Genomic DNA, 24,001 nt, shown 5'->3' on the forward strand with positions numbered 1-24,001 from the left:
AAAACAGTACAATAATGCTTGTTAAAGGAAGACCCACAGACCGTAGCATGAAGTTCCGAAATGGGAAGGAAGAAAGATAACTTAGTTCCTGTGGGAATTAATGAGCGACATAAAGAAATGATTTTGTGGACCAATGACTAAGACACTATCTTTAAAAAATATAATGCCTGAAATACTAGTAAATGACTTATATTTATGTGGGGATACTCAGCACTTCAGCAATGGGAACATCAGCTAAACATTCTAATGTGCTACAACTGACTGTCATAGCACATTGTGAAGCTATGAGTAGCATGGATACTGGCTGATAAAATGAGACCCACCAATTTCAAATGAAGTTGCTGTTACTTTGATCAATATCAACAGTGCAAGGACATTCCTATATGTAGCTGAATATATGTGAAGAACTGTAGGATTCTTAGAAACTAGTGGAATCTGTAACATAAGATGTGCTGGACATTATTAGTGCATAAGGTAATCCAATGTCATGCCAAGGCAAAAACTTTAATATTTTTATAAATATGTATTTTACTAGAAATTATTATAAGCAAAGTATGATTCATATAAATATCTTTAATTCAAGTTATTTAAAAACTTATATTCAGTATACAAGTATAACTGCTTCCACTAAAAGGTATATTACAAACCACATTATCAGATTACATTATCTGCTATACTCTTTAATTCAAATTGTTTAATGATGCGTATTTTGTGTCATGGATAATTCTAAAAACAAAATTAGCAGATAAAAGAAAATAAGTTTTTTGGCATATATTTGCTATAGAAACTAAAAAATGATAAAATTATATTGTGTATAACTTAAATGGCATGTCACATGATAGAATACAAGTTTTAAAGAAAAGAAGAATTCACACAACCTATTTCACTGTTTAAAATAACTATGAAATAGTTTGACTATCAACAAAAATGTTGGAACAATTTATTACACATAAGCATTTCCACTCAGTATGCATTAAAAAATTAAGAAACAATGTACATTTTAAAGAATGCTTCAGTGTAGGTGTATTGAATACATTCAATGAAATAAGATAGCAGTATTGAGGAATATCACATATACAACTGCAGTCTCTATTCACATAGGTCCACTCAACTGGCAACTAAATTATAAGCCTCTTAAAACTAATGGTACTTTGGCTGTTATTGACAGAGTTGGGATCTTTAAAAAAGGATATTTAATGGTTAATGGGATGAAACTTTACTGTTGGGGGGAAAAAAAAAAAAATGGTGTATGACAATAACTGTCAAAAAAATTATTCTCAAGAGTTAATTAAAGATGATAAAAGATCTTCATTACAGTTAAATTATTATATTTATTCTGAAATTAAGCTGATAAATCATCAGCAAAAAGTGTCTTTCTGAAAGACATAGCTCTGTTTATACATTATAGTACTGTAATGTTTTAAGATCATTTAACAACATTCAGCTATGGAAAGCTCTTCTGTTCAGGTCATTTTGTTATTCAATGGATCGAGGCTTTCCAAAGAAAAATCTTCATTGCCAAATGATAATCCTCGACTAAATCCATCCTGTAAATACATAAAAAAACACCCAATAAGGATATACATATAGAAATCAGTATTTTAATTTTAAATGCAAAGAAAAAATTCTGCATTGCTTTTACTATACATGGTGTGTTATAAATTCTACCTATGAACTAGAAGAGTTTTGAGCTAAAAATACTGGATTGATTTGTTTTGAATTGGTGGAGCAACAAACCACAAGGTATCAATATACAAATTAAATAATAAAAAAAAAAAAGGTTTATTTCAATTTAAAATGTAGAATATATATATAATTAAATTTTGGCTTTGAAACTAATATGGTTAAACATTCCCTAATTTCTTTCGATTTTGGCATGGTTTTTTTTTTTTTTTTTTTGAAATTGCTTCAGTTTGTCTTTCTTATTACACATCTTTCTAATAGTGATTAATAACAAAATTTTTATATTGACTTTTGATTCCCATGAACCATCAAATTATGTCAGTAATAAAACATTTTTGCCATTTTAGCAGTATTAAAAAAAAAGTTAAAACTTTACAACTTTTATATTAACAGAATTGCTATTATTTGTTCCTAAACTATTAAGTTATAATTATATGAATGCTTACCAGTTCACATTAATCTGATATATCAACTTTTATTCCTCATAGAGAACATCAATGCACATTTTGTTTCTTTCAAAAACTGAGACTAAATTTTGATCAGAATAGTAACCTTGCTATCTAGAACCTACTTGTGTACAACTCTGAGAGTTTTTTCCAATACAGAGTTCTTTTTTTCAGTCACTTGGACAAATATCCTCTCATATATGATACTACTATAAGGAATAGTTAAAATGAAATACAGAAAAATGACTTGCTCAGATTACAAACCTGAAGGGGGATAAATTCAAACTGAGGAAAGACAATTATAGAATAGATGTGCAGAAATTTGCATTTAGCCAGTGGGTAGTTGATTGCTGGAACAAATTTCCATCAAACTTCCATCTATAGCTTAAATAATTTCAAGGAGGAGGAACTGGACAAATGTTTAGAGAAATTGGATGTGTGACTTTTTTTTTTTTTTTGCCGATTCTGCATAAGCTTGCTTTCTTGCAACTACTACTACTACTACTTGTTATAGTGTGCTTGTTTATTTTAAACAAATACACCAGAAACTCAAAGACCACTGGAGATCAAGGTGTTTTTCTTGTTTTTTTTTTTTTTTTTAATTTGTGAAAATTAACTTCTCTGCACACAGGGAAAAATATTTTTGAGAATGTGGAAAACTAAATAATATAAAAACTAAATATTTCAGAATCTACTTTAGTTCATGTTACAGTCACTAATGAACAAGAAGATTGGTAATCTGGTATGATTCAGCCACAGCAGAGATGTGCCTGGCCAGATTATCAGCTTCCAGGTTAAATACTGTTTTTTGGGAACTTCCCCCCCCCAACAAAAAAAAAAAAAACTTAACACTTGAAAGTGACCCACTGCCAACTGATGCAATTTGTGTAACCTCAGCATTTATTAACACATCATTTTCCAAAAGGTAACTTTCACACCATATATTCACATGTCATAGTAAAGTGATCCCTCACAGAAGGACAGTCTTTTCTTTCTTGCTTCAGAAAATGCATTACTCTGATGTAGATTCCACAGAACCATTGTTCTGGTTTAACTATGGTAATCAAAATCCAAAAGAGATGTACAGAATTTAATAGCTATAGGCATTATAAATTTAGCCTTAATGCTCTTCAAAATTTCAAGGAATGCTAATATATAAATACGAGGCACATTTGGCTCCAATACGAAGTTTAGTTTTTCAAACACAGGTAGCACATTCAGAAGGAATAAGCAAGATTCTCAATTCAGTCAAAGGAGTCTTCCCAACCTCTTGGAAGGGTATCGCTACAAATGACTTGATACACCTGATATTCCTATTTTCAGGCATTGGTACTCACAGCCATTATCTTCTGTATGAGATAGTGAGACTGCACCCTAAAAAGAAAGACAGTACTTTCATTGGTATCAAAGAAGGTGACGAGACTAGTGAGGGACACTAATCACTGTCAATATGAATGAACAGCTTAGAAGATGCAGAAGGTAAAACTTGGCAACTAGACATCCTAGGGGAGAAATGACTGATGTGTATAAGGCCCCGAAGATGATCAGTAAATTATAATGAAGGAGGCATACTGTCACTTTGATAGGAGAAACAATAACCAAGGGACATAAATATAAAATTTTGAAGGGCTGGATTTCAAAAAGTTTACCTTCAGGCAGCGTTCTAGATTGCTTCTAGATCAAAAATTAAATGCCAAGGTGGCCAAAGCAAACTTTTGTAAAGTTCAAACTGGGTGGTCACTTTTTAGCGATGCAAAAAGGATGAGTGCATGTTTCTTTTTTTTTTTCTTACATCATTTAGCCATACTAATACTATTTTTTTCTTCACCATCTGATAAAATTTTTTTTTTAAAGAATGGACTAGCAAAACAATCAAATTGCCATGCCAAATTACATTTCATGATCAATGATACAGATAGTCACTACAGGCATAACAGTCTCCAACTTTCAAGTAAAATGCACTCAGAGTATGCACATTATATCAGTATTACTTTTTGTTCCATTATGTGTTTGTAAAGGACAACTCAAGAGACAACCTCCTGTCTCTAGAATGCAATTTATCTGTTTTAGACATGTTTGCATAGGCATAAAGCAACTATTGTCTTCACTATAACTATCATCTGGATGTAGCAATTCAACTCCCTATGAATGAATTTTCATGAGTTTTAAATTTTTTTTTGAAATATTTGTCAAGCCATAAAAAATTTCATCAAAACTGGCTCAACAGAAATTAGGTTCTCCCCTCCCATATACTATGAATGTAGGTATATTTTATATGTTTGGGCATTGCTTAATAAGGAAATGTCCAACAACAAATTTTCAGCTGTTGGTTACTGATGAGGTTTACAGATCCAATTCTGATCTCATATCTTCACCCCCCCCCCCCCCAATTCTCCTTTAGAAAAACACTACAATAAATTTGGAACAGCAGCTCCAATCCTTTTCAAGTGGCAATAATATGAGGTTTCTCCAAACACCCTAATTTGGAGGAAATTGTGTTTGAATTCAGTTGTGGACAAGGGAAGAATTCATAAAAGCTTCTTCAATCAGGACAGGTAATTAGTTTACCTCGGGCAGAGGGAATAGGGTTTCCCCAATGAGTTATTTTTTTCATTTTTTTTTTTTTCCTTCCAGCCCATACCACATTCAAATTGGCTAAGAAATACATGTTTCTAGAGAAATGACACATAACTGTGTAGACTAGATTATCATTAGAAATTGCACATTATGATTAAGTAGTTAATTCAACAAAAATTACTGAGAAGAATAAGAGTGAATTCATTACCACAATACTGGCAAACTCACCAGTGCAGAAGTTTTCTAGTGGGTTTGTGTTCATCAGTCACTGGAACAGGAAGACTTGTTTTCAATGACGTTGCCACAGTTCGCCACTGGTATCTGTGTGTGCGTGCATGCAAATGTATGTTGCAGATATTTGCTAATTTAAACTTAAGATTAGCTCGGGTTTTAAGGCGGTAAACTTGATGCACATTATAGTCTATGCTTTAAGACCTACCTCTGCAACAAAAAGGTGGAGGTTAGTCTAAAACAAAGAACCCATGTGTTCCCTGATAGTATCAGTTCAATATGCATCACGGTTGCTACCTGTGTCTCTCGACCATATTTGGCTAAGAAACAGATAGCAGCTAAGCAAATTCTTTGCTCTGGACTAATTTTCAAATGTTTTATTGCAGAGCAAAAATTGAATGGCTAATCTGCAACATACAGTAGATTTACTTCCTTAAATTATGCTTTTTAATCTAACCTTAGTTCATTTATTAAATTAGCCTAAATTGTAAGCTTATTAAGCAATTAATTTAGCAAATCTTATTTACCACACAAAGAAAAGTTTTTCATCTAATTTAGCCATACAAGTGTGTAATAATGTCCTTTAACTCATACATCTATCACCAGTTACTTATATACAATATACTAATTAGAAGACAGTATTTGAACAAACTTACTTCACATTTGAAAAGAAAGCATGTACTTGCTATCTGCCTATAATCATTTCAATCATCTTTTAATTTGTAGTCAATGAAAGAAATCTAAAATTTTTAACAATCACAAAAAACACATATGTTTAGTACCAGAACATGTTGGGAACAGTGGTAAATTCTCCTCTACCAGCAAGGTGTCCAAACAGCTTCCACGTAATCTTTAATAACCATACCAAACCAGCTGTTAGGTCACTTTATCCCCCCATCCCCAACTCATAGTGGTGGAACTGGCAGTATGATAGTTTTTCCACTGTTAGGAAAGCAGGCTGACTGGCTGTTGTACATTTCTTTGTATATAAAACTTTAAACAGAACTGAGTCAGTCTCATGACCATAGTCTGTAAGTGTATTCTCCTCTTTTAAAATACAATTTAATTTTTATCCTCATTTCTAATAGTGATATATCAATATCAGAAATGAGGATATGGTCCAAATATACACTATGAAGAATGACTGCATTAAAATCACACATTCCAAACAGGTCTTCATTTATATGTTTCTCTAACAGATATAATATTAAGTGCATTTAAAAAAAAAAAAAAATTTCAGATATAAGAATTTTAATTCTTATTCTGCCTGTATCTGACCTGCATTTGTATTGTTTGGTGAACTATAATTATTAAAAAAAAAAAAAAGTCAAGGATTATAGATAAATGTAAAGTGGAAATGTAATTCTGTAAAGGAAATGTATCAAATCCAATATAATTTTTACCTTCATTTCTAATAATCTTTTATCAATAGCCCCAATGGCATGTTCCAAATCTACACCATGAAGAGTGGTTGCATTAAAATCTCCCATTCCAAATGGGTCTTCATTTGTTTGGTTCTGTGATGGATTAAACGGTTCAGATCCAAAGAGGTCTGTTGTTTTACCTTTAAATGAGAAAAATTAGTTTTCATTAAGTTCAGATTGAGGGGAAAAAAAAATGACGACATTTTAATACTGTAATAATCTATTTAAAGAAAGAAATATAAGTGAAATATATGAAACCTTATTTCAACAAAGAATAGTCTAACGTACTGAGTACTTCAAAACTATTATCACTTCCAAATTGAAAGAAGTTTATTTCTGTGCTTAGGATATAAACTCAGAACACAGCTAGTTCAAAATTTCAAATTCAAAGCAGAATTTTCTTAATGGCATGAATGAGAACGCAATTTTTCAATCGGCAAACAATAAATTTTCTGATTGGTTTTAGCAAGAAATCCACTGTTGAAATGAATAAACATATTGTGTGGCTAAGCAGATCAATCATTATTCCAATCTCTCTCTTATTCCTCAGGTGGATTATAGGAGAGAACTCCACAAAAAAGCATGCAATGAGTAGGTGCAGGCATGGAGTGACAAAATCAGTAACTTCATCAGATCAAACATGAACCAACCATATGTATCCTTTGCAAAACTGATGAAAGGAAGTAATATTAATACATCTGCACATCAGCCATGCATATCTTACTCATCCATAGTTGTCAACTTTTGATTTTCAAAAAAAACAGAGATCAGGTATCTGTAAGCAGAAGAACAGGAGGTCCTTTTTTTTGATTTATCCAAAAAAAAAAAGAAAAAAAGTTCTTTTTTGGATAAAAGTTATTTATAAATCAATTCTTACCAAAGAACAAGAAAACAGATTTTTCAGAAAAAGCAGGTGTTTTAAAGCCCACACTGCACTAGAAATTAAATTTCACTGAAAATAAAAATAAAATAAAATAATAAAATAAATAAAAATAAACATTTTATGTCAACATACAGCCATATGATTGGCTACCAGTACAGTATGCTTTTAAACATTAGATTACCTAACATCCACATCTGTGAATTTATGTTTGGATTGTATGTCAGACATAAACTGATTGTGATTGCTTCAAGAAAGATAATATAGTAGATGTTGCATCTTTCAGAAATGTTGAATCAAAAGTTTTATTTATAAAAATGGCATTGCTGTTCATATATTTGCTGACACTCGGCATTACTGTTTATGACAAATTATTAAAATACCAAGAATGACTGGTACAAAGGAACCTTTGGTCCTACAGTCCATTTAGGACCAATGGTTCCTTTATAACCCTTGATAGGTGGAACAGGACAAGGATATGTCTGCCAGGGGGAAAAGTTGATGACGTTGTACAGAAGATATCATCTTTTAAGGGCACAAAAGGTGATGTTGTTGTGCACATTGGAACTAATGACATTAAGGGTGGAAACTCACTACTATCACTTCACGAGACTTCACTTGTATACATGTCCAACGTCAAATGTGGGGAGCCATATTTACCAATTAGTTTATTGCTCAGAGATGCACTGTTGTCATTGGCTGTATTCACAAGATAAAACGTCGGGTTTCAAGGCCGAATTGACATTGTCAGGAGCTCAGATTTTTCTGTTCGAACAGAAATTTTGCTAGGCGTGACAAGAGGAAAATGGAGGAAATGCTAATAAAATATTAAATTAGAAGTAAATAATCTGTTTTAAGCGCACAAGTAAGAATATCCGAAAACAAATAACAACAACATCAAGGATGTTGCTCCCGTGCCTATTCCGAAGAACCCTCCACTTCGACCAGCTACTCGGCATACTCACCGCAAATGTCCAGTCACAGGGATGCTCAAAAATGGCCAAAGGAGGAAAATAGACCAACAGAATTATAATTAACAAATTGAGAGGACAAATAAGTTGATCATTTCAATTTGCACAACTCATAACAATTTCTTACAATTTCATTTTTATTATTATTTTTTTGTTAGTTGTTGGCACATCGGCTTCTGTGGCCGTAATGCACCTCTCAAAGTTTTTTTGCATTTTACTCTGATCGAAGCCCGAGGCGGGATTCGAACCCGCGACCTTTGGGTTGTCAGGCAGGCACTTTACCCACCTGGCTAGCCCGATTGGCCTTACAAGTTCAATTTTTAGGGTTGATAAGTAGTTTTTTGTTGTAATTAAATTTCATTAAAAATTTTTGTTTTGTATTTTGACAATACATACTTATTCAAAATTAAACTTGCAGTATTTCAACTTTCCTTAAACATACAACTCATTTTTCCTTAGTGCTGATTGAATTTCGAAATTGCGTATTTTGCCCTTGAATGTCATCCTGAATTATACAGGAAATTAAATTCTTCTTTATTCATCTCTAAGTACATCTTGAAATGATTTTCATCTTCTTCTAAGTCTTGCAGTAAATGATGGAATTCGCCTTTTTCTGTTCTCTTCCAGTTTATGTCGTGTATTCTTTGCTTACTCTCTTTTGTTTTCTCGGCTATAAGAAAAGCGCATGCATTTTCTAAATCTTCTTCAAAATCTGAAGAGGAGGATGAACTGCGGCAATTCATTTCACTTTAGCTTTCTTCAAAGAGAATAACACATATACAACGTTACAAGTTGCCAAACTTACCCTTTTGGAATTATAATAAAATTTCCAAGATACCCCTTTTTTAACATTTGAAATGGGGAATTTGAAAAAAAGCAGAAATCATAAAACAACCCATTGAGATGATTATTTAGGAAGAAAGAATTAACTGATGATAAAGTTGTTGTTGAAATGCACCCTTAATTAAAGACTCAAAAAACGACATTCTATCCTATTTACAAAGAGGGTTATAGAATATTTATATCATGCTTACTTTGTAACCTTTTACATTCTACTTGACTTCTTTTTTTATTTTGTTGTAATGGTTTAAGGCTCAGGCAACACTTTTTTTTTTTTTTTTAAATTTAAATTCCCAATATCGATATCAATTTTCTGCATTAATTTTCTGTAATGGTTTAAGGCTCAGGCAACACTTTTTTTTTTTTTTATTTAAATTCCCAATATCGATATCGATTTTCTGCATTAAAAATATGTTCTGTTGAAATCATTCCATAAAAATATTGCGATAAAAGACCTCAAAAATACCACAGATGCTTGGATAAAAATTTTAAATGCTTATGAAGTACATAATACAGAAAAAAATATTAATTTTGTTTTTGCTTTGCCTCACTCAAATGCAATGAGTGAGGGAGTGTTTAGCTCAATGTTTAATGCGTGGAAAAAGGATAGAAATAAGAATGTTGAAGGAGAACTGTTGCCGAAAACCAATCACATTATGTCATGCAAAGAATTTTATGCAAATGCACTAAAAAATGAAAAACTGTTAAAGAAAATTGGCTCAACTGAAAAGTATTGCTAGGTAAATATTTTCTTTTTGATAAAATAAATCAGGTTTATTGAATGTGTATTGTAAACAATTAGGTAAAACATTTGATGTTAATATTTATAAAAAGTTGCCTTTAGTGTTTATAACTCTTGCAATAAAATTTTCCGAATTAAACCAGGGGCTATAATTCGGTTAATTTTATTAAAATTTGACTAATTTTGCATTCCACAAACTTGTAAAAATCAACAAAATATAGAAATAAAATGGTTGTTATTAAAATTGTTTAGTTTTCGGATATAATGCCAGTACCCCAAAATGAGGAATGAATACCCCAAACATAAGCATGAGTATCCCGAGATATAAGATTTTTAATCTGGTCACCCTACATTACAGTGACACTTCTTCACCAACCGACTTCAGAGTTTACACTAAACAGTGACATGACGAGAGTCCCGTGACATGATAATAGTGTGTTTCCGTCTTAAGAGTAAGAGATCTGCAGATTTACCCAACACGTACGGGCAATATTGAAAAAAGTCACGAGTTATGGTTGAATGTGAAAGTGTCTGCAATTCTGCCGAGACACGATAGGAGAGAGTATATGATGAGAGCCTTGTTGATCAATTCGGCCCTATAGATATTGTGCAAGGCTCAACAAGTAGAATTTTTTTCAGTCTGGTCTGTGCTTGTTGACAGGAGAGACTGCGTCTACAGGGATGGGGTACACTTAAATAGAAAGTGTGCAAGAATATTTGCATATAATAATATAATAATTTGCATATAATAGGAATACATGGGCTCTGTTAGGATGAATAAGAATATGAACAGGTGCATTATACAGTCAATTCCGGTTATTTGGGACACATTGGGACTAGTGCATTTTGGCCCGATTAAGCAGCTGCCCCAATTATCCGAAGTTTCACGTAAATAGTTAAAAATACAACGCCCCCCCCCCCCCCTTTACAATCAAATCACGTTACGATGGAGTCACCATTGTAAAGTACCGTTCACTATATGTGTAATAAGCGCCGGTCATTATGATCACGTTTCTGAATTGAATTTTAATTCAATTAAACAGCGATTCTAATTAGTGAAAATAGGAGTAATATTATCCACAGGCTATAAAAGTAAAGATATATTAAGAAAAATTTACCCTTTATTACCTTACCAATTAAAAAAATTAAATGATATGTGAAATTCTGAATAATATACGTGATAATCGGAAGAATTAATATGTACTGTAATATGTACATACTAACTAAACTAGTTGACATTTCTGTTCACTTTCATTTGTGGGTGGGGGTTAAAATTTAAAACAGTAAAAAGATAAGCAATCAATAACAAAGAACATGGCACACACAAATTACAAGTAACACGATACGCGCAAGTGAGAATGGAGTAACAAATTACGAAGCTTTAAAAATAGGAATGAAGAGAAGATTCTGAAAATTATTTTTTTTTATATGATTGAAGATTCCATAGAAGTGTAAACACATTTTACCATAATAACCCCCAGAATTCCAGCTGTCGGTATTATCGCAAATTCAATAAGATCAAGTTTACTATCAGTTTATGACAGATTTCACTAACACAAAAGCCAAATAAACAGGTGACTGCTAATTGTTTTTATTGTTTTATGGTTGTGACCTCAAGAAATCCAACCAAACTACATGGTACGGTCGGAGACAATCGTAGGGTAATCTTCAGTGCTGCGGACTCCTGCCCCGATTAAACGGCATTTTGTCCCAATTAAGCAAAGTAAACCCTGGCTATTTTCACGATTGGGTTCTGTTTTTTACGATTTGCCCCAAATAAACGGCTGCCCCGATTAACCGGTGGCCCAAATAATCGGAATCTACTGTACTTGCTTGTACATCAATGCTAGGAGTATAGTTAATAAGTTTGATGAGCTTGAAGTGCTAGTCAAGACATCAAAGGCAGATATTGTTGGGATATCAGAGATGTGGTGTCACACAGATATAAGCAGTGCAGAATTGGAATTTGGGGAGTACAACGTGTACAGGAAGGATAAACAGGACAGGACAGGAAGGAAGGAGGGGGTTATGCTGTTAGTCAAGAAACACATAAAATCTAAGGAAGTGCCTTCAATTGATGTTGGTGGACAATGCAGTGTTGAGTATGTTTGGTGTGAAATAAGCACTTGGAAAGGAAAAATGAGAGTAGGTGTGTGTTATAGGCCTAATGAATCTGATGAGTATAATGAGCAATTGTGAAGAGAAATAGAGTGGACCAGTAAATCAGAATGTCTTATAATGAGAGATTTTAACTTTCCAGATATTGATGAACTTGTGGTTTGGTCACTCGCACACTAGCAAGACTTTTGTGGATTTATTGGATGAGTGTTTTCTACAGCAACATGTTCGAGAAGCAACCAGAGGGAGTAATACTCTTGCTCTGATTATCAGCAGTGATTATTCATGCATTAAAAATTTGCAGATAAAGGAATAACATAAAGATGTAACTACCATCAAGGCTAAATGGAAGGGCTTTTGCTTTCGTAAATATAACTGCAGAGGACTCAGAGTTTTTAAATTCTGTGCAGTGGGATCAACCGACGATGTTACCAACATTGAATTCCAAATGGGAAGCCTTCAGGGACTTCATTTTGGAGGCTATTAGGCTTTCATTCCAACTAAGAAATGCTTTTCAAGGTTTAGGTCTAAATGGATGTCAGATGAATTATGAGGCTAGTGGCAGAGAAGAAGAATGTATGGGATGCATATAAAGTATCAGGTGACACAGAAGCCTCTGGCAGGTATAAAGTAGTCTTTAATCAAGTCAAAAAAGAAGGTTAGGCAGGCAAAGGCAGATTACGAGAAATCTTTGGCAAAGGATGCAAAGAAAAACAGCAAAGAGTTCTTTAATTATTAGCATTAGCATTAGTAGAGGCATATGATGCAAGAAAGCAAGCTTATTCAGAATCAGCCAAAAAAAAAAAAAAAAAAAAGCACAACCACTACTCCCATTTCACCCCTCCGTTCGTTCGAAATACCTGTCCAGCTGAGCCTTAAATTTGTTTAGGCTATCAACTTCAACAACAAGTGATGGAAGTCTATTCCACAAACCAACTGCCCGCTGGCTAAAGGCAAATTTCCGCACATCTATCCGACATCCGTCCTTCATCAATTTGAATTTATGCCCTCTCAGGTGATTATTCTGAGCAAGAGGAAGAATCCCATTGGCATTGAGCATGCTCAAGCCATTCAAAGCCTTATACACCTCTATCAGATCACCTCGCCGATGCCTAGTCTCCAGACTCTGCAATTTGCAAAACTTAAGCCTTTCTTTGTAAGAGCAACCCTTTGTTCCATTCACTAATCTTGTTGCCCTTCTCTGTACTCGTTCCAGCAGCTCTACATCCCTCTTGAAATGAGGCCCCCAGACCTGTATACAGTACTCAAGGTGTGGCCAGACCAATGCCTTATACAAGGGAATAATCACATCCCTATCCCTGCTAGAAAAATTCCTGTATATCATTGACAAGACACCATGAGCTACTCTTGCAGCTCGTCTGCACTGCTCAGAGAACTTCATTTCTGCCTGCACAATTACCCCCAGGTCCTTTTCATTCTCTACCACTGCCAGCGTACTACCACAGAGTTGATACGTTGATCTGGGGTTACTGTTTCCCATATGTAGTACTTTACATTTGTCAATGTTAAACTTCATTTGCCACCTCTCAGCCCATCTGCTCAACCTTTCCAGATCCTGTTGCAGCAGCATAGCATCAGTAGTGTCCTTAACAACCCTGCCAACCTTTGTATTGTCTGCAAACTTGGACATTAAACTTGATATATCATCATCTATATCATTTATAAATACAGAAAACAACAATGGACCCAACACTGAACCCCGAGGAACTCCACTAATAACATTGGTCCACGTTGAGCAGTGTCCATTGATTACCACTCTCTGTCTTCTGCTACTCAACCATCCCTTTATCCATAGCAGCAATTTGCCTCCAATGCCACACTGCTCCAATTTGTGCAGCAGTCTTCCATGCGCAACAGTATCAAAAGCCTTCTAAGATCCAAATATATAATATCAAAGTTATTCCCTGCATCCAGTTCTTTTGTGACTACATCATAGTATCCAATCAAATTGGTCAGACAAGACCTGCCCTTAACAAAACCATGCTGTGTCTGAGCTATAACTGAATTCTTGTCCAGATGATCCTGCAGTGCTTCTTTAACCAGTGCCTCCATTAATTTTCCTGGAACCGAAGTTAAACTGACAGGTCTATAATTACTTGTGTCAGCCTTTGATCCTCCTTTGTGAATTGGGGTTACATTTGCACATCTCCAGTCTATGAGTACCTCCCCTGAGTCCAAAGAAGCTCTCATAATTATGGCCAGGGGTTTGCTTACTTCCTTTGCTGCCTCCTTTAATATAACTGGATAGATACCATCCACCCCGGGTGCCTTTTTTATGTTAATCCTCAACAATTTCTCCTCCACTTTCCTCTCAGTTATTAGAAAATCATCTAGCTCACTGCCAATGTTTACTTCACCTACGACATTCCCCTTCCTGAATAACTCCTCATGTGTGAATGTAGATGCAAAATACTCATTTAGATTGTTAGCCACCTGAGCAGGATTCTCAACTGTTGAACCATCAACATCCAGTGGACCAATCTGATTCATCCCTTTCCTTCTTGAGTTTAAATAGGTAAAGAACTCTTTTCTGTTTTTCTTTGCACCTTTGCCAAGTATTTCTCATAATCTGCCTTTGCCTGCCTAATCGCCTTTGTGACTTGGTTACAGACCAACTTATATCTATCATAGGCTTCCATGTCACCCATTAATTTGTATGTATCCCATGCATTTTTCTTCTCTGCCATATGTCTCATTAGTTCATCTGACAACCATTTAGGCCTGAACCTTGAACAATATTTCTTGGTTGGTATGTAAAGCCTGGTAGTTTCCAAGATTAGTTCCTTGAATACTTCCCATTTTGAATTTGCTGTTGGTAACATCATCAGTTGGTCCCACTGTATAGAATTTAAATACTGTCTCAGCCCATCATAGTCGCCTTTACGAAAGCAAAAACCCTTTCCTTTACCTCTGATGGTAGTTACCTCCTTGAGTAAATCCCACTTCAGCACACTGTGATCACTGCCACCTAGTGGTTCCTTTATCTGCAGATTCTTAATGCATGAAGAATCACTACTGATAATCAGATCAAGAGTATTACTCCCTCTAGTTGCCTCCCGAACATGCTGGTGTAGAAAACAATCATCCAATAAATCCACAAAAGCCTTGCTAGTGTGTGAGTGACCAACCCACAAATTCCAGTCAATATCTGGGAAATTAAAATCCCCCATTATAAGACTCTCTGATTTACTGGCCCATTCTATTTCCCTGTACAGTATCTTATTATACTCATCAGAGTCATTAGGCCTATAGCACACTCCTACTCTCAATTTTGATTTACCCATGCTTATGTCACACTAAACTGACTCGACACTGCCCTGTGCATCGATGTCGACTGGCTTCACTTCCTTGGATTTTATGTGTTTTTTAACTAATAGCATAACCCCTCCTCCCCCTTCCTATCCTGTCTATCCTTTCTGTAGACGTTGTACTCCCCAAATTTCAGTTCTGCATTCATTATATCTGTGTGACACCACGTCTCTGATATCCCAACAATATCTGCCTTTGATGTTTTGAGCAAACCCTTAAATTCATCAAATTTATTTACTAAACTCCTAGCATTGGTGTACACGCAAGTATACATGCACCTGTTTCTATTCTTAGCTACCCTAACACAACCCATGTGTTTACTTGTACCGCAATGATTTCCAGCAGTCTCTGAAATATCCTGCATATTGTTTTTCAGGCTTCTGCTCATTCCAATAGAAAATTCCAATTATGTAAGCTCTAGAAGGAAAGGGATGAATCAGATTGGACCACAACATAAATGGGTTGACTATTGATGATCGTGCTCAGGTAGCTGATAAACTGAATGAGTATTTTGCATCTACATTCACACATGTGGAGTTATTCAAATATGGAAAGTGCCAGAAGTTTATCAAACGCTAACAGGGAGCTAAGTGATTTTGTAATAACTGAGAGCAAAGTGGAGGAGAAATTGTTGAAGTTAAACATAAGGAAGGCACCCGGGGTGGATGGGATCTATCCAGTTATATTAAAGGAAGTAGCAAAGGAGGTAAGCAAACCCTTAGCCATAATTATGAGAGCTTCCTTGGACTCAGGGGAGGTCCCCATGGACTGGAGGTGTGCAAATGTATCTCCAATTCACAAAGGAGGTTCAAAAGGTGACACAAGTAACTACAGACCTGTTAGTTTAACTTGTGTTTCGGAGAAAATAATGGAATCACTGGTTAAAGAAGCATTGCAGGATCATCTAGACATGACTGCAGTAATAGTTAAGACACAGCATGGGTTTGTCAAAGGGAGGTCTTGTCTGACCAATTTGATTGCTTACTATGATGTGGTCACAAAGGAACTGAATGCCAAAAATAATTTTCATATCATATACTTGGATTTCAGGAAAGCTTTTGATACTGTGGCACATGGAAGACTGCTGCACAAATTGGAGAGAGATATGGCATTAAGGGTAAGTTGCTACAATGAATAAAGGAATGGTTGAGTGGGAGATGACAGAGAGTGGTTTGTTTGTTTGTTTGTTATTTGGTTTTTAGGAGCATTAGCAACTAAGGCCATATTGCTCCGGGATATGCGGTGGTCATTCTCTGACCTTTCCGCATCCTCTGTATTTGGTGGTGATGGGCTCGAACCCCGGTCTAATCAAGAAGCGTGTGCTACGCACTGCTGCTCCTTCCCACCTGGCTACGGAGGTGCGCTACAGAAAGTGGTAATCAATGGATACTGCCCTTCGTGGACAAATGTTATTAGTGGAGTTTCCCAGGGTTCGGTGTCGGGCCCATTGTTGTTTTGCATATTTATAAATGATATTGATGAAGGTATATCAGGTTTAATGTCCAAGTTTGAAGATGATACAAAGGTTGCCAAGGTTGTTAATGACAGTAAAGATGGTATGCTACTCCAGATGGATCTAGTTAAGTTGGGAAAATGGGCTGAGAAGTCACAACTGAAGTACTGCATATGGGTTGCAGTAACTGAAGAGAAACTGATGATATATTAAGGAATCCTTATGTGCTGTGATGTAAAAACTAGATCGTAGGTATAGCTTAGCTTAATTATCAGCACTCACCGAAGAGTGCTGATAATTAAGAAATTTCCTGAAATCCACACCAACTGTGTGGATTTCAGGAAAGCTTTTGATACTGTTGCAAATGGAAGGCTGCTGTACAAATTGGAGAGATAGTAGTAGTAGTAGTAGTGGCACTTGATGCAAGAAAGCAAGTGTAGGAGCTTATGCAGCATCAGCCAAAAAAAAAAATAAATAAATAAAAAAAATAAAAAAATCACACCATACCCTCCAAATGCCTGTCCAGTTCCTCCTTAAATTTATTTAACCTATCAACTTCCACAACGACAGATGGAAGTTTGTTCCAGCAATTAACCACCCGCTGGCTAAAGGCAAATTTCCGCACATCTATTCTACATCTATCCTTTCTTAATTTGAACTTATGTCCCCGTAGGTTCGTATTCTGAACAAGTGGGAGGATCCCATCAGAATTCAGCGTGCTCAACCCATTCAAGGCCTTATAGACCTCAATCAGATCACCGCGCAGGTGCCTAGTCTCCAGCCACTGCAATTTGCAGAACTTAAGCCTCTCTTGGTAAGAGGATCCCTTCATTTCCCTCACCAATCGTGAGGGGAATGAAGGGATCCTCTTACCAAGAGATATGGCATTACGGGTGAGTTTCTACAATGGATAAAGGGATGGTTGAGTGGGAGATTACAGAAAGTTGTAATCAATGGACACTGTTCTTCGTGGACAAATGTTATTAGTGAAGTTCCCCAGGGTTCAGTGTTGGGCCCATTGTTGTTTTTATATTTATCAATGATATTGATGAAGATATATCAGGTTTAATGTCCAAGTTTGCAGATGATAGAACACACCTAGAGTACTGTGTACAGGTCTGGAGCCCTCATTTTAGGAAGGATTGTTGTTGTTGTTATTTGGTTTTTAGGAGCATTAGCAACTAAGGCCATATTGCTCCGAGAATATGCGGTGGTCATTCCCTGACCTTTCTGCATCTTTCGTATTTGGTGGTGACTGGCTTGAACCCCGGTCTAATCAAGAAGCGTGTGCTACGCACTGCTGCTCCTTCCCACCTGGCTACGGAGGCGCCTTTTAGGTAGGATGTAGAGTTGCTAGAACGAGTACAAAGAAGGGCAACAAGATTGGTGAGGGGAACAAAGTGGTGCTCTTACCAAGAAAGGCTTAAGTTCTGCAAAATTGCAGTGCCTGGAGAGTAGGCACCTGCAAGGTGATCTGATTGAGTTGTATAAGGCCTTGAATGGGTTGAGCAAGCTGAATGCTGATGGGATTCTTCCTCTTGCTCAGACTAAGAACCTGAGGGGGGCACAGTTTCAAATTGAGGAAAGATAGTCATAGAATATATGTGTGGAAATTTGCCTTTAGCCAGCGGGTAGTTTATTGGTGGAACAGGCTTCCATCTTTGTTGTAGAAGCTAATAGCTTAAATAAATTTAAGGCTGAGCTGGACAGGGATTTTGAACGAATGGAGTGGTGAAATGGGAGGGTTTTTTTTTGGCTGATGCTGCATAAGCTTGCTTTCTTGCATTTTATGCCTCTGCTAAAGTTTGCAGCAAAAAATTACACCTCTCTAATGTTAATATTATATTTTTATTTAGATATGTGGTATATTCCCCCTCTTCTTTAGAAGCTATTCATTATATTTTACCATATGTCAAACTGGTATGGGGTTCACAGAAACAGATAGTAGTGTTGCTAATTACTTTTACTTGTACATTAATAGGTGTTGATCCCCCTCTGAACCCATAAATTCTAAAATAGGATTTTTCTGGCTAAGTTTTATACTCTAATATATGGGTAAACTCTCTTTCACTACAACAGCTTAAATATTAATTCTCACACACACAAGCATGCACATACACACACACTCTAATTGAACAAAACCTAACTATCAAAATTAAGTAGAAAAAAAAAAATTCCAGTTTTAAAGCTGTTTTTTTTTTTTTTTTTTTTTTGTTTTTGTTTTTTGATTTTTAGGAGCATTAGCAACTAAGGCCATATTGTTCCGGGATATGCGATGGTCATTCCCTGACCTTTTCGCATTCTCTGTATTTGGTGGTGATGGGCTCGAACTCCGGTCTAATCAAGAAGCGTGTGCTACACACTGCTGTTCCTTCACACCTGGCTATGGAGGCGTCCAATTTTAAAGCAGTTTTACTAAAAAGGAATTTAGGGCTGAAGACCTCAGATTATAGGAAATTTGCTAGACAAAAGGTTAGTGCAAAGGCATCATTTTAGTTCATAGTAAATCACCGGAGTAGGTGAAATGGCATAGTTTTTGCTAGATCACATATTGTGAATGCCTTCACAACCGGTTACTGTGATATTGTACTTCACCAGTAAAAGAAGACTAATGTTACTTATGTTATTTATGTGGTATCTGTAATGTTACAGATACCACCACCACCCAGATGGCACCATTTGAGTGCCATCTAGGGGGTAGTATCTGCCGAGAATAAGCTTAAAGGTAAAGCTAAAACCAGGCAAAATAAACACAGGAAAGTGTAAAAAATAGTACTTTCCTTGCCCTTGAGTAGTCTAACAGCTTGGAAAGTAAAAATAAATAAAAAAATAAGTATTAGATAGAAAAAAAAAAAAAATTGGGGAAAAAGGAAGTACAAATATAGTCAGTTTTCAGTCAGGTAAACTAAGGTCGTGACACCCATCCCTTTAGTAGAGCCCTGAAAGACGTTAGAGGTATGGAAAAATAACAAATATAAATAGTAATGAGGAAGGAATAATAAAATAAAAATGTATGTAAAATTGATCAGGGCAATAAATCTTATAGTACTAAATCTACTTTACACTATATCAAAACTAAAGTGGTAATATGGATGTGACATACCATCAGGTTGTTTCTTTTCAAAAAGATAATTTGGTAATACTTGGCATGGTGTGCTTTTTTTCCTCACCACAATCCATACACATCCAAGACAAACCAGTTAAACAATGTTATCACTCATTACTGACATGTCACTAGTAATTGCCAAATTTCTAGGTTAAAAACTATACTGTTCAGGGAATATGTTTCTTTTCAAAAAGATAATTTGGTAATACTTGGCATAGTGTGCTTTTTTTCCTCACCACAATCCATACACATCCAAGACAAACCAGTTAAACAATGTTATCACTCATTACTGACATGTCACTAGTAATTGCCAAATTTCTAGGTTAAAAACTATACTGTTCAGGGAATATGTTTAAAATGTGCTGTAAAGATTAAAACTTTATGAGATGTGACACCACATATCAAATCCTGCCTACACTGGTTCACACTTGGGCTATTTCCTCCAGCATGTGACATATTTATGGTACCTTTAATGCCCTTCAACTGGAGAACGCACACACTCAGAATCTAGTTGCCTCAGAGCAACTGGATTTCTTTGACATTCTGCATCCACTGCTGCTCAAAGGTGCAACTTGAATATTAGCGTCCATTCATCCTTGGAAGAATATTCATGACATCCTCATTCCACAGAAAAATTTACTAAAACAGATTTTCAGTTTCATTAAATTAAAATATATCAGGAAGGTAAAACAAATTCAGTTAATACTGAAACCATATTGCTATGTGGGAAGAATGAAATCATATAATTTGTGAAATAACATCTCACTGCTACTTACCATTAGTCTCTGTAGTATAATTTCCATTAATTCCATTCACTGTAGTTACAGTAGATCTTGGATCAAAATCTTCATCATCAAGGATAAGATTTTCTAATTTCCTTCCAACTGTTGGTATTGGAACAAAATCACCAAGCAAATCCTAGTAATAATAAATGAGTGGAATCTTTAATGGCACATTTATTTATATATACATAACATTAACATGGAAATTGTGGAGAAGGACAATAAAAACTTTACATCATATTAAATTATTTTCATTGACGTCAATTCTCTTCATCTCACTCAGTCCATGCAGCCGAAACTCTCAATACCTTTCAATGAAATTGTTTTCTTTCATTTTGTTTTTGAACATTCAACAAATCTTTGGTACTTTTGCATGACCCAATTAAGCCTATTATAATAATCATATGAAACATGATGAAAAACACAAGTTTAAAATAAACATGTATTTTTTATTATTATTATTATTATTATTATTATCCGTTTATTTCCATAAGGAAACCACCCCGGGACGGCAAAGTGCCAGGAGGGTGCTAAGTACATATCAGGGTACGAGATACTACGTGCAGTGGGTTACATATACTGAACACGTAGTCTCGTCCCGAAATATTATATACACATTTTTATGTTTAATATATATAGTATTTACACATTGATGATTCTGTACATACATTATACAACTGATATATTTACAATTCACTAATAATTCCATCTATAAATTACATATTTACATAACTGTTACAGAAGGTATATTTTTACAGTCAACAAATTATTATTGTTCTGAAAGCAGAAAGTTTCTCTTTTACTCTAAATTCTTTGGTACTTTGCAGCCGATTCATATTTCGGTAAGTCTATACGAATCCTGGAAGATCTCTTTCCGGTATGTTGCATCCTCACACAGTTTTTCGGCATCTATGTGTAGTGAGTTAAATATTTTCGCTGCATTTGACGGGAGATTTCTCACATCTAATTATTGAAATACATGCTCTTTGTGCGTTATAATAGCATATCCAGTCATTACACTCTCTCACTTACCATCATAACTTTGCATCATGGATGATTCTTGATAGCATAAAATTGTTGCAGCACACTGATTTTTCAATTGACATTTTGCTTGCTGTCAAATATATGCAAATTATGTACAGTACAAGTTAGTTACAAATAGAAACTAACCTAAAAATTGTTATGATCGATGCTTATTATGCCATGTTAAACAAAGGTGAGTCAAATGAAGCAAAAATAATTTTTACCAATAATTAGTACTTTAACCACTTACAGCCAGGTATGTTTACACCATTTTTTTTTTATCCTATGGAAAGCATTATTTAATATTATATAATTATTTAATATTAAATTTAATAAGGGAGTAACATGCTGCCATTTGTTTTTTTTTTTTTTTTTAATTTTTTGAAAACATGGAAATCATTGATGATAGTGTAGACATAACTGGGATGTATTACTCTACTGCACACCACTCTGATAATGCCTGCCAACACAACATTTTCTTCTGATAATTGCATTTGTTTATCCTGAGCAAGGGTCATCATATTCCGGAATTTGTTTCTTTCATTTCCTTCACTGAGCATGACATTGGATGCACCTGTAATTGTGCATGTTACTTGTCTATTGTGCATACTTTCCACACATACAACAGTTGGCATACCCTTTTATTCCAGAGAAGCCTTAGTATATATCCTTAATCATAAGGGATGCATCAGTGATTTTCTTTTCCTCACTCTCACACTCGCTTAATGGGGTAAAAAGTTACCCCATTTATAACCTTAACAATCAATAAGAAATAATTCAAAACTGAAAAATACATATTTTTATATTAAAAATTATTTTTAATATTAAAAAAAACAACAAAAAACCACTCTCTCTGCATGTTTTATAAGTGTTTCTTATCCTCTCTTATTTGAATATTATCTCCCTTATTAGCATTAGTAGAGGCATTCAATGCAAGAAAGCAAGCTTATGCAGCATCAGCCAAAAAAAAAAAAAAATAAATAAATAATAAATAAATAAAATAAAATAAAAATAAATAAATAAAAAAATAACCACTTCCACTTCACCCCTCTGTTCATTTGAAATAACTGTCCAGCTGAGCCTTAAACTTATTTAGGGCACACTGTCAATTATCTTTGACAGTGTGCTTCAACAATTTTATGCTATCCAGAATCTTCCATGATGCAAAGCTGTGATGTGATGTGAAGGGAGAGAGTATAATTAATGACCGGATATGCATAAAGGACATGTATTTCAATAATTGGATGTGAGAAATACATGTTAACTATAAAGTCATGTTTTTCATCAAATGCATATGATTATTATAACAGGCTTAACATGGTCATGTATTTTTACTTTTTGCAAGAGCCCTAAACAAAGATTTGTGGAATTTTCAATAGCAAAATGAAAGAAAATAGTTTCATTGAAAGGTATGGAGAGTTTCATTGAAAGGTATATTTCAGAGACAAAGAGAATTACATCAATGAAAGCAGTGTGGAAGCTCAAAGACCCAAAATGACTGGCTCTGGTTTATATTTACATCCACAGCAGAATACAATTTAAGTTTAGATAACTAAAATCATTTTCATTTACCACACCACACTTTCATATTATAAATATGATTTAATTTAGCTATTAACACATGCTTTCATGAAAAGCTGACTCCAGCTTACTTTCCTGTTAGCTTAAAGCTGTCTTGATGACTTGTAAAAATTACTTATTACATGTTTATACGTTGTCTCTGAGGATTGTTTGGGACATTTAGATGAAATCTGCAGTCAGCCAACAAAATCTGATCACAACTCCACCATCAAAATTTTTTTATAATGCTATATAATGTTCCCTCTATAACTTTTATGTATCACCTTTAGCACAAATAGCCATCTTTTTGTTTTAGTACATTCCCTTAGAAATACAAGTATAACTTGGAATTGCATATGATTTAAGTGCTATTGTGCTACTTTAAAATTAAGCTTAATTCCAACAGTTAAAGATAACTAATGAGTTTGAATGCAACTGAAAAATTTCATATCCCATAACAAACTTAGAAAATACATAATTTAGAGTTGTTCAGAGCAATTCAAAAGTGGCCTCACTATTGAAAGTCTTGCTGATTACTGAATAAGCATAATGAATATTCCAGTCTTGAATTTTTCAATGGGAATTAGTAGTAAATCAGTGAAAGTGTTTGTAGTTTAACACTTTTGCTGCTGGTTTTTCCAATGGCAGTTTCAACCCAGAATTGAGTCAATCTGGATTGGAAAAGGCTGAAACATTTCAAGCTTTCTTCTCATTATGACTGAATTAATCAGCCTCTGGTAAAAGTTGCTTGACGAAAACAGAGTTTTTCTTCAAACTGGAAGAAAAAGTTTCATCAATTTTGAAGTTCAGTGCAATATTGAACTTCAAATTGATG

At 34.8% G+C, this 24,001-nt stretch overlaps 1 protein-coding gene across 4 annotated transcripts in view; it reads right to left on the bottom strand.

Annotated features, from left to right (window-relative positions):
* Positions 1-923: 923 nt before the first annotated feature.
* The window catches only part of LOC150080468 (PTB domain-containing engulfment adapter protein 1-like), a 247,292-nt gene continuing 224,214 nt past the window's right edge, over positions 924-24,001 (bottom strand). For all 4 annotated transcript variants that reach the window (XM_090382028.1, XM_090382025.1, XM_090382027.1 and 1 more), the window contains 3 exons: positions 20,578-20,719; positions 6,341-6,501; positions 924-1,547 (listed from right to left, as the gene is read on the bottom strand). In XM_090382028.1, the coding sequence (XP_090238154.1) occupies positions 1,464-1,547; positions 6,341-6,501; positions 20,578-20,719 (387 nt within the window). In that variant the 3' untranslated portion in view covers positions 924-1,463. The remainder of the gene's footprint in view (positions 1,548-6,340; positions 6,502-20,577; positions 20,720-24,001) is intronic.

This window comes from Mastigoproctus giganteus, chromosome 9, assembly GCF_048544385.1.
Source record: "Mastigoproctus giganteus isolate SK-2022 chromosome 9, ASM4854438v1, whole genome shotgun sequence".
Classification (NCBI taxonomy): domain Eukaryota; kingdom Metazoa; phylum Arthropoda; class Arachnida; order Uropygi; family Thelyphonidae; genus Mastigoproctus; species Mastigoproctus giganteus.